General features: G+C 48.0%; 1 protein-coding gene across 1 annotated transcript in view; it reads right to left on the bottom strand.

The window, feature by feature from the left end:
- Positions 1–17,585, bottom strand: part of LOC308677862 (dynein axonemal heavy chain 2-like) — a gene marked incomplete at both ends in the record, with an annotated part of 121,978 nt that extends 104,393 nt beyond the window's left edge. Inside the window, 6 exons of the mRNA XM_081344562.1 lie at positions 606–716; positions 3,380–3,608; positions 5,724–5,894; positions 6,978–7,043; positions 8,302–8,393; positions 17,522–17,585. Coding sequence (XP_081200688.1) covers positions 606–716; positions 3,380–3,608; positions 5,724–5,894; positions 6,978–7,043; positions 8,302–8,393; positions 17,522–17,585 — 733 coding nt within the window. The remainder of the gene's footprint in view (positions 1–605; positions 717–3,379; positions 3,609–5,723; positions 5,895–6,977; positions 7,044–8,301; positions 8,394–17,521) is intronic.
- Positions 17,586–18,416: the final 831 nt, after the last annotated feature.

Raw genomic sequence — 18,416 nt, 5'->3', positions numbered from 1 at the left:
AAGGGAGAGGGAGGGAGGGAGGGAGGGAGGGAGGGAGGAAGGAAGGAAGGAAGGAAGGAAGGAAGGAAGGAAGGAAGGAAGGAAGGAAGGAAGGAAGGAAGGAAGGAAGGACAAAGAACGGAGGTCAGGAAGAGAAGAAGTAAATGAGAAAGAGAAGGAAGGAAGGAGGGAAGGAAGAAAGGGAAGAAGAAAATGAGAAAGAAAGGAGGGAAGGAAATGAGAAAGGGAAGGAAGGAAGGAAGACAAGAGGAAAGAAGTTAAGAGGAAGGAAGGATGATTAGAGGAAGGGAGGAAGGAAGCTAAGTGGGAGGAAAGAAGATAAAAGGAAGGAAGGAAGGAAGGAAGGAAGGAAGGAAGGAAGGAAGGAAGGAAGGAAGGAAGACAAAAGCAAGCAAGCAAGCAATCCTGGCCACTTATGGCAGCCCCTCAGATCCTGGAACTCTGCTATCATGTCTCCCCTGTTTCTTCTTTTCTTTAGACTGGCCAAACCCAAATCCCGCAGCCGTTCTTTGTAGTTTTTAGCCTCCAGGCCTCCTCCTCCTCCTCTGACCCATTTAGCGCCCCCCACTCGCCCAGCCCAGACCCCCCCAAGACCCCTTACTCACTTTCCAGGCGTTGAATCACAGCTTTGTCCTTGAGGGCCACCTCGGCGCTGATGGAGTGCGACTCAATCGGGATGTAAAGGACGGTGCGGCCCTTTATCTTGTAGCGGGTATCTGCGGGTAAAGAGGGCTGGGGATTAGGGTTTTTGTTGGCTTTGGAGGGAGGGGCGACCTTGGGGCTGCTCCTCGGGACACCCCCCCGGTTCTCATTTCTCGGTCCTCGGCTGAAATGCCCACAGGTAGGTCCTCGAGTTATGACTATCTGAAACTACCAGAAACTACCAGAAACAGTGACAGACAAACCACCACTCGCGCTTACGACCGTCGTGGCAAAAATCCCCCCCCCACGATCACATGATCGAAATTCAGGCAGCTGGCAAGCGCCCGGTTAATAACTGCCGTGATTCGCTTAACAACCAGTGTTGAGAGAGGTCATAAAATTGGGCGTGATTTACTTCATTGCCTGGCTTGTCCTCGCACTTATGACCATCGCACCCTCCCCAAGGTCATGCGATCGACATTTGTTTCATTAGGCAACCGGCATGTATTTATGACATCTGCATCGTCCTGGGATCACATGACCAAACCAAGTCAATCGGGGGGGGAAGCCAGATTCGTTTAACGACCGTCTCATGCACTTAACAACAGCAGCGGTTCACTTAACAATCCTAGCCAAAAAAAAAATGGGTGCGATTTGGAACTGCTTTGCTTAGCAACAGCAATTCTGGTCTTAAATTGAGGCCGTTAAGCCGAGGACTACCAGCATGGCAACCATTTGGAGACAGGTTGTCTCGGCTGCCCTCGGCTTACAACGTATTGATTTAACAGCTAACCAGCTTATGTAACGTAAGATGTAAGATGTAATGTAATGATGGGAATGACTCAGCAGGGTCTGAGTCTCTTTAAGAGCCTTTTATGACTTGAATAAAGGGAAGGCTGTGCTGATGTGTTCTGTCTCTTCCATTTCCTGCTATAACTGTGGTTAGTTGGATCCTGCTATATTAGCACATGTATGTATACTGTTCCTGGTGTATGATATTGTGATAGACAATCACTTCAATATGAGCCAGCAGTGTGCTGCAGCTGCCAAAAAAGCCAACACAGTGCTAGGCTGCGTTAACAGAGGGATAGAATCAAGATCAAGTGAAGTACTAATACCACTTTACAATGCCTTGGTAAGGCCACACCTGGAATACTGCATCCAGTTTTGGTCACCACGATGTAAAAAAGATGTCGAGACTCTAGAAAGGGTACAAAGAAGAGCAACAAAGATGATTAGGGGGCTGGAGGTTAAAACATATAGGGAACGGTTGCTGGAATTGGGTATGTGTAGTTTAATGAAGGGAAGGGTGAGGGGGGACACGATCGCAGAGTTCCAATATCTCAGGGGCTGCCACAAAGAAGAGGCAGTCAAGCTCTTCTCCAAAGCGCCTGAAAGCAGGACAAGAAGCAACGGATGGAAACGAGTCAAGGAGAGAAGCAACCTGGAACTAAGGAGAAACTTCCTGACAGTCAGAACAATTAACCAGTGGAACTCCTTGCCTCCAGAAGCTGTGAATACTCCAACACTGGAAGCTTTTTTAAAGAAGAGACTGGATATCCATTTGTCTGAAACGGTATAGGGTTTCCTGCCTTAGCAGGGGGTTGGATTAGATGACCTCCAAGGTCCCTTCCAACTTTATTATTATTATTATTATTATTATTATTATTATTGTAGATCAGGGGTCCCAATCCCTGGTCCGTGGACCAGTACCGAGCCGTGGCATGCCAGCAACCAGCCCGCACAAACAAGCAAAGCCCCATCCACGAGATGCGGGCAGCACAGAAAACCACGCACCCTCCGGTCCACGGAAAAACCTCTCTCCACGGAACCGGTCCCTGGTGCCCAAAAGGTTGGGGATCTCTGTAGTAGATAGTGTAAGATAAACCGCCATTTAATAAAAACCACTGTTTACTGTGTTTACTCCTGGATTATCTCAGCGCAATAAGACTGTGCACGCTCTGACAAGTTCATTTAGTTTATTAAATTATTTTTATTTTATTTTTATTTTATTAAATTTATATACCGCCCTTTCCCGAAGGACTCAGTGACCGTTTGAAATCGCAACAGCGCTGAAAAAAGTGACTTGGGACCGTTTTTCACACTTAACGACGGTCGCAGCATCCCTACGGTCACGTGATCAAAATTGTCTTGTATTTATGATGGTCGCAGTGCCCCAGGGGTCACGTGATCCCCTTTTGTGACCTTCAACGGGGAGGGGGGGAGCCAGATTGACTTAACAACCATGTTACTAACTTACCAACTGCAGTGATTCATTTAAGAATGGTGGTAAAGAAAGGCCGTGCCATGGGGCAAGGCTCACTTAACAAATGTCTCGCTTAGCGACAGAAATCTGGAGCTCCACTGCGGTCGTAAGTCGAGGACTACCTGTATCAGCAGCCAGAGAGACCTGTGACAACCCCAGTCCAGGAAAAAGCAACGAGGTCAGGGGTAGGCAACCTTGGCTCTTTTATGACTCGTGGACTTCAACTCCCAGAATTCCCTGGCACTAATGCATTCCTTTTGATGTGTATACCCATCGATGTGCTTACTCTCCTATAATCCCTTCCTCTGCAATCTTTCCACTCTAGGAGGAAGGAGGGGGAAAAAAAGGCATGGCTGGCTGGGGAATTCTGGGAGTTGAAGTTCACGAGTCAAAAAAGAGGCAAGGTTGCCTACCCCTGACCTAGGTTGTCAGCAGAAGGTGATCCAATCGGAAGAACTGCAGAATCCCTACCTGTCAGGGAGGTCATGAAGTGGTAAATTTCGGAGAAAAATTCGTTTTTGATGCTTTCGGGCCAGGAGCCTTTGCGGAAGAGGCGGGGCAAGTAGACCGCGTTGAGCGTGCGCATCAGGGAATTGATGTAGGGTTTGCGCACGGAGCCGAATTGCACCACTTCGTGGAAATTCTCCTCCGTGATTTCCGCCTTCTCCTGGCGAATGAAGTAAGCGAGCTGCTTCTGCTCCTGTTGAGAGAAACGCGAAATCACTTTGGGGTGAAAAAGGGAGGCCTACCCTTGCATTTTCTCAAGCTTCAGCTCCCAGAATTCCCCAGCCAGCCATGCCTTCCCCCCCACTCCTACCTCCTATAGCAGAAAGATTGCAGAGGAAGGGATTATAAGAGAGTAAGCACATCGATGGGTATACGCATCAAAAGGAATGCATTTGTGCCAGGGAATTCTGGGAGTTGATGTCCACCCACCTTAAACTATCCTGTGATGGGAAGCCTCGCTCTAGAGCGGAGGGCTTCAAACCCAGCAACTTTAAGGCTTATGGGCTTCAATTCCCAGAATTCATCAGCCAGCCTTCCCCCCCCCCCAGTTTGCTGAAGTCAAGATATATTATGTCAACCGCCTACCTGCTGTCTATTTAAAAAGTTATCAAAAAATGCAATAAAGATAATCTAGCCACATTTGCTGTGGTCCTGTCCATGCTGAATTCTGGTAAGTGCTGGCTGGGGAATTCTGGGAGTTGAAGTCCACCTGGCTTAAAGTGGGTAAGGTTGAGAAAAGCACTGTGCTAGAACATGACCAACAATGTGTGCCTCCCAAAGTTGTGAGCGTTCCATCACTGGAGGCTTTTAAGAAGAGACTGGACAGCCCTTTGTCTGAAATGGGGTAGGGGTCTCCGGCCTGAGCAGGACTAGAAGACCTCCCAGGTCCCTTCCAATTCTGTTGAAGTTCTGGTCTGTTCTGTTTTGATGGTCTTTATGGAAGTCTCTGTTTGACTCAACAGTCGGATGGACCCATTTAACAAAACAACAGAGTTGGAAGGGACCTGGGAGGTCATTTAGTCCAGCCCCTTACTCAGGCAGGAAACCTCATGCCATTTCAGACAAATGGTTGTCCAGTCTCTTCTTCAAAACCTCCAGTGATGGAGCATTCACCACCTCTGGAGGCAGGTTGTTCCACTGGTTAATTGTCCTCACTGTCAGGAAGTTTCTCCTTAATTCCAGGTTGCTTCTCTCCTTGATGAGTTTCCATCCGTTGCGTCTTCTCCTGCCTTCGGGCGCTTTGGAGTATAGCTTGACTCCCTCTTCTTTGGGGCAGCCCCTGAGATATTGGAATACTGCTATCATGTCCCTCCTAGTCCTTACGGAAGCCTCTGCCTCAGCCAACAATAAACTCAACGGATCCACCTGGTTTGATATGCAACGGAAATTACAGCTTTTTTCATGCAGCATTCCCCCACGCTGGCTGGGGGATTCTGGGAGTTGAAGTTCATCCAGCTTAAAGATGATAAGACTGAGAAACTCCTAGAGACCACCTATATATCTATATCTATAATATCATCTGTCTGTCTGTCTGTCTATCTATCTATCTATCTATCTATCTATCTATCTATCTATCTATCTATCTATCATCTATCTATCTATCTATCTATCTATCTATCTATCTATCTATCTATCTATGTCTATCTCTATTTATCTATCCATCCATCCATCCATCCATCCATCCATCCATCCATCCATCCATCCATCTATCTATCTATCTATCTATCTATCTATCTATCTATCTATCTATCTATCTATCTATCTATCTATCATCTATCTATCTATCTAATGTCTATATCCATCCATCCATCCATCCATCCATCCATCCATCCATCCATCCATCCATCCATCCATCCATCCATCCATCTATCTATCTATCTATCTATCTATCTATCTATCTATCTATCTATCTATCTATCTATCTATCTATCTATCTATCTATCTGTCTATCTATCTCACCTGCTTGACCCAACAATAAACTCAACGGATCCACCTGGTTTGATATGCAACGGAAATTACAGCTTTCCCCATCCAGCATTCCCCCACGCTGCCTGGGGGATTCTGGGAGTTGAAGTCCACGCAGCTTAAAAAGCCGATAAGGCTGGGAGAAGCTGCGCTAGGAGGAGACCTCTAGAGACCATCCAAACGGGCCTCCTGACAGTCCTTGCGGAAGCTTCTGCTTGACCCAGGAGTAACCTGGATGGGCGCCCCTTGGTTTCTTTTGGGGGTGGGGGGGGGTTCTCGAGGAAAACTTCACCCCGGTTTTATTGCCCCCACCCCCCACCCTTCCCAAAAGGGAGAAGCCCACCTGGTGGGGCATGACCGGCTCCACTTTCAAGCCGGCGAAGTCGTCAACGTAGAAGACCAAGAGGGTTTGGCTGACGTCCTTCAGGAATTGGTCCATGGCAGCCAGGTGTTCGTCCGTCCACATCTCTTCGGTCAGGCCGGACAAGGAGATCCGGTTTCGGAGGCAGGGCTTCTGCACAAAGAGGGCGAAACCCACAACGTGGCCAAGGGGACGCCACAGAGAGGGGCACTGGAGAAGCTTGTGTCTTTGCACAGACGGGCGAGAGAGAGTCCTCAACTCACAAGGGTTCGTTTAGCGACGGTCCAGAGTTCCTACCTGGGGGACACAGCTAGTCCTCGACTCACAAGGGTTCGTTTAGTGACGGTCCAGAGTTCCTACGTGGGGGACACAGCTAGTCCTCGACTCACAAGGATTCGTTTAGGGACCGTTCAAAGTTGCAACAGCACTGAAAATGTGACCTATGACCCTTTTTCACACTTACGACCGTCGTGGCATTCCCCTGGGGTCACTTGATCAAAATTCCGAGGCTCGGCAACTGACTCGTATTTGTGACGGTTGCAGTGTCCTGGGATCACGTGACCACCTTTTGCGACTTTCCAATGAACAAAGTCAAGGGGGGGGGGGAGAGGCCGGATTCGCTTAACGACCGGGTCACTAACTGAACAACTGCAATGATTCACTTAACAGTGGTCGTAAAATGGGGCAAAACTCACTTAGCAACAGAAATTTCGGGAGTCAATTGCGGTCGTAAGTCGAGGGCTACCCGGACTTATGACCCAGGTTTGAAATTCCAACAGTCGCGTTGCCCCCCCCCACACACACACTTGTCATGCGATATGGCATCACACTCCGCAATGGCATTTATGGCGATTTTTGCCAGAAACCTTCATTTACTTCCTGGTTTTCCAACCCCCCCCCAAAAAAAAATAATAATAATAAAAAATGACCATTTTGGACCACGGGTTCGCTTAACGACCAGTGATCTGCTGAACGAACGCCTCAAAAAAGCTGCTCACAAAAGCGGTCACGGTCGCACGGTCATCCGGCTGACGGGCGGCACCGCTTGGCGAACGATAACCGTGGCCTCAATCGCCGTCGTTAAGTCGAGGACTTCCGCGAAGTTGGCTTGCCCAGGGAAAAGCCGGAAAAAGTCGGGCCAGGATAGGGACCGCCGAGACAAAAAGAAGTGGGATTTTTTTCCCCAAGCCGGTTTCTTCCACCCTCACCCCCCCCTCCAAGTAAGCCCCCACCCACCCTTATTCCTAAGAGCTTTTCCGAGAAAACCCGGGCAGTCGGGATCCCATTAGCGCAACATCTGGCCTGGGAGTGCAGAACCAGATGTGCTGGGGCGTGCAGTGCAAGGGAAGTGTGCAAGATTGCAAGCAGAAACACACACACACAAACACACACACACACCCTTGGCCTTCTGTGGGTTTTGTCTTGTGCGGGGGGGGGGGGGAAAGGAGGGGGCAGGGAGGGAGAACAGCCTGTGCCTTCTAGAGAAGGGTCTTCCCCCCTTGGGCAAAATTGCAGCAGGATGCCGATGATCAAGCAGTCACATCAGAAAAGAGTTGGAAGGGACCTGGGAGGTCATCTAGTCCAACCCCCTGCTCAAGCGGGAGACTCTAGTCTAAACCAAAAGGAGGAAGGACGAGGACATTTCAGACAAATGGTTATCCAGTCTCTTCTTAAAGAGGAGGAGGAGGAGGAGGAATAACAGGATAACAGACATGGAAGGGACCTTAAGAGATCAGCTAGTCCAACCCCCTGCTCAAGCACTAGACCGTTTCAGACAAATGGCGGTCCAGTCCTTTCTTAAAAAGGAGGAGGAGGAAGAGGAGGAGGAGGAATAACAGGATAACAGACCCGGAAAGGACCTCGGAGGTCCTCTAGTCCAACCCCCTGCTCAAAGGGGGAGGAGACCCTAACTCATTTCAGACAAGGGGCTGTCCAGTCTCTTGTTAAAGACTCCTTCAGGACAGGGTAGCACCAGGCCAGTGGTGTGTGTGTGTGTGTGTGTGTGTGTGTACACAAAGTGGAGAAGCGGAGTGAGAAAAAAGGTCACCCGCCCCCACCCCCCACCCCTCCAAGTTCTGCAGGGAACAGATTGAGCCCACCACATCCGTTGCAAAGTGAGACAAGGGGGTCCGAGAGTTTCGCCTCGTTTTACGACCTGTCTTGCTTGCCGCGGCGGTAAAGGGAAATGCCCGCAGACGTTAAGCGAGCCACGCAGTCCTTAAGTGAATCCGGCTCCCCACCCCGCCCCCCATGGGCTTTGCTTGTCTGACGGTCGCAAAAGGGGGGGGAAATCATGTCATCTCGGGACCCCGTGGACCGTCGTCAATACGAGTCAGTTGCCCGGCATATGAATTTTGGTCGCTCTGACCGTGGGGGGGAGGGGGGGAAATGCCGCGACGGTTGTTAAGTGTGAAAAAAAGTCAGTCACTGTTTTCAGCCCTGTTGGAACCGGAAACCGTCGCTAAGCGAACTCTTTAGAGGATTAGCTGACCCAGAGGGACCCAGTGGGCACTCCCCCGGGCAAGAAAGAGACCCCCCACCCCGCAATACGGCCACTTACCAAATCCACCTCTACCTCCATTAGGATGGAAGGAGTGACCACCATCTCCACGCTCTCTTCCGACTCTTCGAGCACCTGGGGTGGGGTTTCCACTGAGGGGAGGGCGAGAAGAGAAAAGTGGGGGTCAGGGGGGTGTACAGGCCCCGGACGGAGGGAACAGGCGCCGATTCCCTTCCTCTTCAGCTGGCCTACCTCGCAGGGCTGTTGTTTGGGGGAGGGGTCAGGGAGGAAGGGGTAGGGCAGGGGTAGGCAACCTCGGTTCCCAGAATTCCTGAGCCAGCATGGGGGAAGTATGGCTCCCTTCATGACTCGTGGACTTCAACTCCCAGAATTCCTGAGCCAGCATGGGGGAACTATGGCTCCCTTCATGACTCGTGGACTTCAACTCCCAGAATTCCTGAGCCAGCATGGGGGAACTATGGCTCCCTTCATGACTCGTGGACTTCAACTCCCAGAATTCCTGAGCCAGCATGGGGGAACTATGGCCCCTTCATGACTCGTGGACTTCAACTCCCAGAATTCCTGAGCCAGCATGGGGGAACTATGGCTCCCTTCATGACTCGTGGACTTCAACTCCCAGAATTCCTGAGCCAGCATGGGGGAACTATGGCCCCTTCATGACTCATGGACTTCAACTCCCAGAATTCCTGAGCCAGCATGGGGGAACTATGGCTCCCTTCATGACTCGTGGACTTCAACTCCCAGAATTCCTGAGCCAGCATGAGGGAAACTTTGGCCCCTTCGTGACTCGTGGACTTCAACTCCCAGAATTCCTGAGCCAGCATGGGACAACCATGGATCCCTTGATGACTCGTGGACTTCAACTCCCAGAATACCTGAGCCAGCATGGGGGAACTATGGCTCCCTTGGTGACTCGTGGACTTCATCTCCCAGAATTCCTGAGCCAGCATGGGGGAACTATGGCCCCTTTTATGACTCATGGACTTCAACTCCCAGAATTCCTCAGCCACTGTGAGGGAACTATGACCCTTTGATGAGTTGTGGACTTCAACTCCCAGAATTCCTCAGCTGGCGTGAGGGAACTATGACCCTTTTATGACTCGTGAACTTCAACTCCCAGAATTCCTCAGCCAGCGTGAGGGAACTATGACCATTTGATGACTCATGGACTTCAACTCCCAGAATTCCTGAGCCGGCATGGGGGAACTATGGCCCCCTTCATAACTCGTGAACTTCAACTCCCAGAATTCCTCAGCCAGCATGGGGGAACTATGGCTCCAATTTAGAAACAAGCCAACTTTCCCCCCACCCCAAAAGGGATCCTGGCAACTTTTACTAGTTGCAAGTTTCCCCCACCCCGGGCCTGGGTTGCTTCTTGGATGCAGGAAGAGGGTGGAGGGGGTCTCAAAGGTACATCCCATGCACTCCCCAGTTTGGCCTAGTGGTTACAGCACCAGGCTAGAAAGCAGGAGACCGTGAGTTATAGTTCTGCCTTAGCCATGAAAGTCAACTGGGGTGACTTTAAGCCAATCAGCAGAAGATGGTTCCGTCTTAGGCATGAGTTCTAGTCCTGCATTAGACCTAAAAGCCAACTGGCTGGCTTTGGGCCAATCGCCAGGAGACGGTGAGTTCTAGTCCCACTTTAGGTATGAAAACTGGCTGGATACCTTTGGGCCGCCAGGAGATGGTGAGTTCTAATCCTGCCTTAGATATGAAAGCCGGCTTGGTGACTTTGGGCCAATCACCAGGAGACGGTGAGTTCTAGTTCCGCCTGAGCCACAAAACCTGGCCGGGTGACTTTGGGCCAATCGCCAGGAGACGGTGAGTTCTAGTCCCGCCTTAGACATGAAAGCCGGCCGGGTGACTTTGGGCCAATCGCCAGGAGACGGTGAGTTCTAGTCCCGCCTTAGACATAAAAGTCAGGTGGGTGACTTTGGGCCAATCGCCACGAGACGGTGAGTTCTAGTCCCGCCTTAGACATGAAAGTCAGCTGGGTGACTTTGGGCCAATCGCCAGGAGACGGTGAGTTCTAGTCCCGCCTTAGATATGAAAGTCAGCTGGGTGACTTTGGGCCAATCGCCACGAGACGGTGAGTTCTAGTCCCGCCTTAGACATGAAAGTCAGCTGGGTGACTTTGGGCCAATCGCCACGAGACGGTGAGTTCTAGTCCCGCCTTAGACATGAAAGTCAGCTGGGTCACTTTGGGCCAATCGCCAGGAGACTGGGAATTCTAGTCCCGCCTCAGGCCCGAAAGCCAGCTGGCTGACTTTGGTCTGCTCATTCTCCCTAAGCCCAAGCCACCTCACAGGGCTGTTGTTGCGTGGAAAATAGGAGGAGGAAAGAGGGAGATTAGCCTTGAGTTAGTTCTAAAGGCGGAAAGGCTGGAGAGAAGAAAAATAAAAAAATCTAATAAATAGATCAAAGTAAATAAATAAAAAGCGATCTGCAAAATCCCTCTCGGTCCCCCCCACCCGCTCTTCAAAATCAAGGCCCCGGGAAATTATCTTTCTTTCATTTATTCTCGCGGAATTCAGAGAGAGACGGAGAGATCAGCTCTTCTCGGGAAAACATTTGGCGTTGTCAGACTAAATTACAATTTCATTGCCCCGTAAAAAGCTCTTTTCGTGTCAGATTTTGTCACGCTGCGAGGCTTTCACGCTGATCGAAAGCGGCAGTTTTGGAGGACCTTGTTTCCCGCACCCTCCCCAAATAGATCCTGCACCCAGAGCAGAGGAGGGTCTGCAGGAGTGGAAATATGGTGTGTGTGTGTGTGTGTAAGACAGAGACCACCAAGACATTTTAGCACTCCAGGCAAGGGGAAAAGAAATAATAATAATAATATCCAACTTACAGATCCTCGCGCAGCAGGGAAGAAACCCGGCCTGGAAATGAGGTTGGCAGGGTAGCCCCCACCCTCCCAAGGACCCCCACTACGATGGGATTGCCAGATCTTCTGCCAAAGCTGGGGAGTCGGTGAGTGAGCCCACCGTGGAGACGCTTGGCACTCCGGGAGTACGTCGGGCTAAATTCCCACCGTGACTCTGGCATCACATATGGGATGGGGGGGGGGACGAGGAAAGCCCGGGAGGGGATCCTTCTGCAACTGGCACACTGGTCAGGATGTTTTGGGGGGGGGTTGACCCAGAGATAGCAGAAAGGGTAGGGCTGGGTTTGGGGCCCTGCCTTCCTCCTACTCCTCCTTTACAAAGCTCTTCCCAAAGTTCCTCTTGGGTGGAAAGGCTGAGGATTCGAACCCAGGATCCTGGTGCCTGGAGGGGAAAAGCTGGATGGAAGTGTGGCCCATCTCTTGCCAGGCTGGCAGCTCAGGGGTGGCTTGGGAAGACAGGCAGTGTCCTTGTGCCCTTGGCTTGTGAAGGAATAGAATAATAGAATAGAATAGAATAGAATAGAATAGAATAGAATAGAATAGAATAGAATAGAATAGAATAGAATAGAATAGAATAGAATAGAATAGAATAGAATAGAATAAGGAATAGAATAAGGAATAGAATAGAATAGAATAGAATAGAATAGAATAGAATAGAATAGAATAGAATAGAATAGAATAGAATAGAATAGAATAGAATAGAATAGAATAGAATGGAATGGAATGGAATGGAATGGAATGGAATGGAATGGAATAGAATAGAATAGAATAGAATAGAATAATATGGAATGGAATAGAATGGAATGGAATAGAATAGAATAGAATAGAATAGAATAGAATAGAATAGAATAGAATAGAATAGAATAGAATAGATTAGTAGAATAGAATAGAATAGAATAGAATAGAATAGAATAGAATAATAGAATAGAATAGAAAATATGGAATAGAATAGAATAGAATAGAATAGAATAGAATAGAATAGAATAGAATAGAATAGAATAGAATAGAATAATAGAATAGAATAGAATAGAATAGAATAGAATAGAATAGAATAGAATAGAATAGAATTAGACAAATGGAGAAAAGGAATAGAGAAAAGGAATAGAATAGAACAGAACAGAACAGAACAGAACAGAAATAGAGAAATGGAATAGAATAGGAATAGAGAAAAGGAATAGAACAGAACAGAACAGAAATAGACAAATGGAATAGAATAGGAATAGAGAAAAGGAATAGAATAGAACAGAGCAGAACAGAACAGAAATAGAGAAATGGAATAGAATAGGAATAGAGAAAAGGAATAGAACAGAACAGAACAGAACAGAACAGAAATAGACAAATGGAATAGAATAGGAATAGAGAAAAGGAATAGAACAGAACAGAACAGAACAGAAATAGACAAATGGAATAGAATAGGAATAGAGAAAAGGAATAGAACAGAACAGAACAGAACAGAAATAGACAAATGGAATAGAATAGGAATAGAGAAAAGGAATAGAACAGAACAGAATAGAACAGAACAGAACAGAAATAGACAAATGGAATAGAATAGGAATAGAGAAAAGGAATAGAACAGAACAGAACAGAACAGAACAGAAATAGACAAATGGAATAGAATAGGAATAGAGAAAAGGAATAGAACAGAACAGAATAGAACAGAACAGAACAGAAATAGACAAATGGAATAGAATAGGAATAGAGAAAAGGAATAGAACAGAACAGAACAGAAATAGACAAATGGAATAGAATAGGAATAGAGAAAAGGAATAGAACAGAACAGAACAGAACAGAACAGAAATAGACAAATGGAATAGAATAGGAATAGAGAAAAGGAATAGAATAGAACAGAATAGAACAGAACAGAATAGAATAGAATAAAATAAGGAATAGGGTAGAATAGAATAGAATAGAATAGAATAGGATAATAATATAAGAATAGAATAGAATAGAATAGAATAGAATAGAATAGAATAGAATAGAATAGAATAAAATAAGGAATAGAATAGAATAGAATAGCATAGAATAGAATGGAATAGAATAGAATAGAATAAAATAAGGAATAGAATAGAATAGAATAGCATAGAATAGAATGGAATAGAATAGAATAGAATAATATGGAATGGAATGGAATAGAATGGAATAGAATAGAATAGAATAGAATAGAATAGAATAGAATAGAATAGAATAGAATAGAATAGAATAGAATAGAATAGAATAGAATAGAATAGAATAGAATAATGAAATAAGGAATAGAATAGAATAGAATAGAATAGAATAGAATAGAATAGAATAGAATAGAATAGAATAGAATAGAATAGAATAGAATAGAATTCAGAATTACAAAAAAATTCAGAATTAGAGTAGAACTGAACAAATTCAGAATTCAGACTTAGAATAGAACTGAATTGAATAAATTCAGAATTTGGAACAGAGAATAGAACAGAACAGAATAGAATCAGAATCAGAACAGAGCTGGAAGGGACCTCGGAGGTCTTCTAGTCCAACCCCCTGCTCAAGCAGGAGATCCCCAAGACCATTCCAGACGGGGGGTGGGGGTGGGGGCAGGGGGTTGTTATACGTGGTGTGTAGGGAAGCCAGGCCAGAGGTGAGCATCAGAGAGAAAAAAAGGGGGGGGGATCCTCATGCTCTGCGCAAAAACACGCCTGAGAGTGCAACTAGTCCTCAACTTACAAGAATTCATTTAGTGACCGTTCGGAGTCACACGGCCCTGAAAAAAGGCCTCGCGTGAGAAACCGAGGAATCGCAGTAGGCGCATCTGTGCACACCACGGACGCCCGGAGCATCGTCATATATCTCCAGCCGAGATCCTCCTTTAGATAGATCTTCCCGCCTTTGCCCACTGGATCCCAACCTTCCTCCTCTTGCAAAAAAGGAAGGGGTGGGGAGCCCAGACAAGCAGCCTCTACCCCCCCACTCCCCAAGATTAAGCCCCTCACTCTCCCTGGGGGGGGGCACGTGGAAATTGGCCACCTTGCAAACCGCTGCGCCCGTTTCCTTGCTGCAGCAGAACCAAAGCTAATGGGGCGCTCGAGCGGAAGAGGCTCAGTTTGGGGAGGGGGCAGCGGGGGGGGTGTGTTAGTGGCAGGTGATGCCGCCTGCTAACCAGCTGGCAGGTCTTTCTCTCTCTTTCTCTCTCCTCTCTCCTTTTCTTTCTTTAATTTTTCTTTCTTTCTTTAATTTTTCTTTCTTCTCTCTCTTCTTCCTTCTCTCCCTCCCTTTCTCCCTCCTCTTTTTCTCTCTCCTTCCCTCCCTCTCTCTTCTTTCTTTCTTTCTTTTTCTTCTCTCTTCTTCCTTCTTTCCTTCCCCCTTTTTTCCCTCTCCCTCCTCTCCTTCTCTCTCTCCCTTTCCTTCTTTCTCTTCTTCTTCCTTCTCTCCCTCCCCCTTTTTCTCTCTCCCTCCTTTCTCCCTCCTCTCTGTCTCCTTCCCTCCCTCCCTCCCTTTCTTTCTTTTTCTCTTTTTCTTTCTCCTCTCTTCTTCCTTGTCCCTCTTTCTCCCTCCTCTCTCTCTCCCTCCCTCTCTCCCTCCTTCTCGCTGTCTCCTTCCCTCCCACCCTCTTTTCTTTCTTTCTTTCTCTTTCTTTTTCTTTCTTTCTTTCTTTCTTTCTTTCTCTTTCTTTTTTTTCTCTTTCTCCTCTCTTCTTCCTTCTCTCCCTCTTTCTCCCTCTCTCTCTCCCTCCCTTTCTCCCTCCTTCCTTTTCTGTCTCCTTCCCTCCTCTTTCTTTCTTTCTTTCTTTCTTTCTTTCTTTCTTTTTCTTTCTTTCTTTTCTCCCTTTCTTTCTTTCTTTCTTTCTTTCTCTTTCTTTCTTTCTTTCTTTCTTTCTTTCTCCTCTCTTTCTTCTTCCTTCTCTCCCTCTCTCTTTCTCCCTCCTTCTCTCTTTTTCTCCCTCCTCTCTCTCTCCACCCCAGCATTATCACCAGAGACTCTAGCACAGCTCTTTCGCCCGTGCAGCCCTCTCTTCCATAATCAAGCATCTGGCACTTGTCGCTGTGCTATAACTCCCCCCCTCCTCCCGTGGCTTCAGCTCCCCGGCGTGCAACAAGACTCCGTTCCCGATTCAGAGGGGCGAGGTGGGTTCCCCCACCTGTTGCAAAGAGAGATGGCAACAAGCTTCGGGATTCGTCAGCGGCGGTGCCAGTAGTAAGAGCTGGCACTACACGGGCATCTTTGCAAATCCTGGCCAGTTACTGTGGAAACACGCAGGTAAGATGAATCTGATGCAGACGTGTCCCCCATACACACACACATAAAGAGGAGGGGGCTCGCTAGGAAGAGACCCCCTCCCTGTACCGATACTAGCCCTCCAAGAGGGGGGGAGGAGGAGGGAGTCTGTCTTTCGACACTGACCCACATCACCCCATTAATTTCCAACAGATGTCGTTTCCTTTATTTTATTTTATTTTGCTTTTTTTTTCAAGGCGCAAAGGCTGGCATCAAAACGATGTGGCTAATTAAGCAGGAAGCTGCATCTGTCGGGCTCGGCTGCATCGGTTTGCCAGAGACGTCCCGATCCAGGTGAGGGGGCTGCGGCCCGAAGGCCGGGGCACGTGCAAAGACCCCCGTCCCGTGTTACTCCAAAGAGCACGGATAGTCCTCGGCTTAACGACCATTCGTGCAGTGACTGCTCAGTGCGAGGATCCTCCGCAATTCGCTTTTTCAATGTCCCTTCTCACTCCAGCGAACGATCCAGAACAAGTGCGGGTCGAGGACTACAATTTCTCAGTGGTGAAAAAAAGAGTAAGGTTCTACATTTAGGCAAGAAAAACCAAACGGGCAGGTGCAGAATAGGTGGGACCTGCGAGAGGGATCCCGGAGTCCTAGTGGACAATCACTTAAACAAGAGCCAGCCGTGTGTTGCAGCTGCCAGAAAGGCCAACACAGTTCTAGGCTGCCTTAACAGAGGGACAGAATCAAGATCACGTGGAGTGTTAATACCACTTTAACGGCATCCAGTTTTGGTCACCACGATCTAAAAAAGAAGTTGAGACTCTAGAAAGAGTGCAGAGAAGAGCAACAAAGAGGATTAGGGAACTGGAGGCTAAAACATATAGGGAACGGTTGCTGGAATTGGGGATGTCTAGTTTAACGAAGGGACGCGGTGGCTCAGTGGGTTAGGACGCTGAGCTTGTCGATCAGAAGGTCGGCAGTTTGGCGGGTCGAATCCCGAGTGCCGCGTAACAGAGTGAGCGCCTGTTACTCATCCCAGCTTCTGCCAACCTAGCAGTTCGAAAGCACGTAAACATGCAAGTAGAAAAACAGGGACCACTCCGGTGGGAAGGTCACAGCGTTCCGTGCGCCTTTGGCGTCTAGTCATGCCGGCCACATGACCACGGAGACGTCCTCGGACAAGCGCTGGCTCTTCGGCTTTGAAACGGAGATGAGGGATGAGCACCGGCCCCTAGAGTCGGAAACGACTAGCACGCACTTGCGGGGGAACCTTTACCTTTATCCTTTACTAGTTTAACGAAGTTGGACCGTAAGAAAGGCTGAGCGCCAAAGAATGGAGGCCTTTGAACTCTGGTGCTGGAGAAGACTCCTGAGAGTCCCTCGGACTGCAAGGCGATCAAACCGGTCAGTCCTAGAGGAGATCAACCTTCACTGCTCTTTAGAAGGCCAGATCCTGAAGTTGAAACTCAAATACTTTGGCCACCTAATGAGAAGGAAGGACTCACTGGAGAAGAGCCTCATGCTGGGAAAGATTGAGGGCAAGAGAAGAAGGGGACGACAGAGAATGAGGTGGCTGGATGGAGTCACCGAAGCAGGAGGCGTGAGCCTAAATGGATTCCAGAAGATGGCAGAGGACAGGAAGGCCTGGAGGAACATTGTCTGTGGGGTTGTGATGGGTCGGACACGACTTTGCAACTAACAACAAGTTTAATGAAGAGAAGGACGAGGAGGTGACATGATAGCCGTGTTCCAGTATCTCAGGGGCTGCCCCAAAGAAGAGGGAGTCAAGCTATTCTCCAAAGCCCCTGAAGGCAGGACAAGAAGCAACGGATGGAAACTCATCAAGGAGAGAAGCAACCTAGAACTAAGGAGAAACTTCCTAACAGTGAGAACAATTAACCAGTGGAACAGCTGGCCACCAGAAGTTATGGGTGCTCCACCACTGGAGGTGTTTCAAGAGAAGACAGGACAAGCATTTGTCTGGAATGGTACAGGGTTTCCCCTGCTTGAGCAGGTGGGGTGGGACTAGATGACCTCCAGGGTCCCTTCCAGCTCTATTCTGATTACATTACATATTTGTCTAAAGTGGTCTACTGATTTTTGCTTGAGCATGGGGTTGGACTAGATGACCTCCCAGGTCCCTTCCGGCTCTATTCTGATGGAGATTAAGTCAGATTGTGCAAATACCAGCAAATTCATCATCACTGAGCAGCAGACCGGGCACTTCACTCTTCTCTCCGGATACTGACATTGCGCGTCCAGTGCTGCGTCTTCCTTTCTTCTCGCCAACCGTGCCACGTCGCCGGGCGCTCATCTTTCAGCGCGGGACTCTGCAAGACATCATCCGTGTTGCAATGGAGGTCAGGAATTAGTAAATGTAGCCAAAAGCAAACGGGAGCCCCACTTTCTGCGCTTTGGCTGTCTAAAATGCTGTTGTTGTTGGTTTTTTTTTTTAAAAAAACCTTATTTATCATTTGTAAAATTTATTCCAAATTATGATTTTTTTTGTGCTGTCGTAAACTCAGTTGTCAGACGGTTGGCCCTGAAACTGAAGGAATAATAAACAATAAAATGAGGCTTTCCTTTTTTCTTCGACAGCATTGGCTTAGGCCTCCAGTATGATCTGGACCCAACCGGGACTTGGGTTCGAATCACCCAAAATCTGTGCCCGGCAGGGCTTCTCACTCTAGATGAAGCCACCATTTCTTTAATCATGGTTGACTAAAGAAGTGATTCCTTCATCTAAGTCAGGTGTCTTCAAACTTGGCCCTTTGATGACTGGTGGACTTCAATTCCCAGAATTCCTCAGCCAGCGTAACTGGCTGAGGAACTCTGGGAGTTGAAGTCCACCAGTCATGAAAGGGCCAAGTTTGAAGACCCCGATCTATGTTCATACTGATGGTTGGCAAACCCTAATGCAGGGTTTTTCAATCGTGGCCCCTTTAAGACGGGTGGACTTCAACTCCCAGAATTCCCCAGCCAGCATTGCTGGCTGAGGAATTCTGGGAGTTGAAGTCCACCCGTCTTAAAGAGGCCAAGGTTGAAAAACGCTGCCTTAAAGGGCAGTCCCATCCAAGACAAA

This window comes from Vipera berus (assembly GCF_964194415.1).
Source record: "Vipera berus genome assembly, chromosome: Z".
NCBI lineage: Eukaryota > Metazoa > Chordata > Lepidosauria > Squamata > Viperidae > Vipera > Vipera berus.
This window is presented reverse-complemented; position numbering and strand designations above follow the sequence as displayed.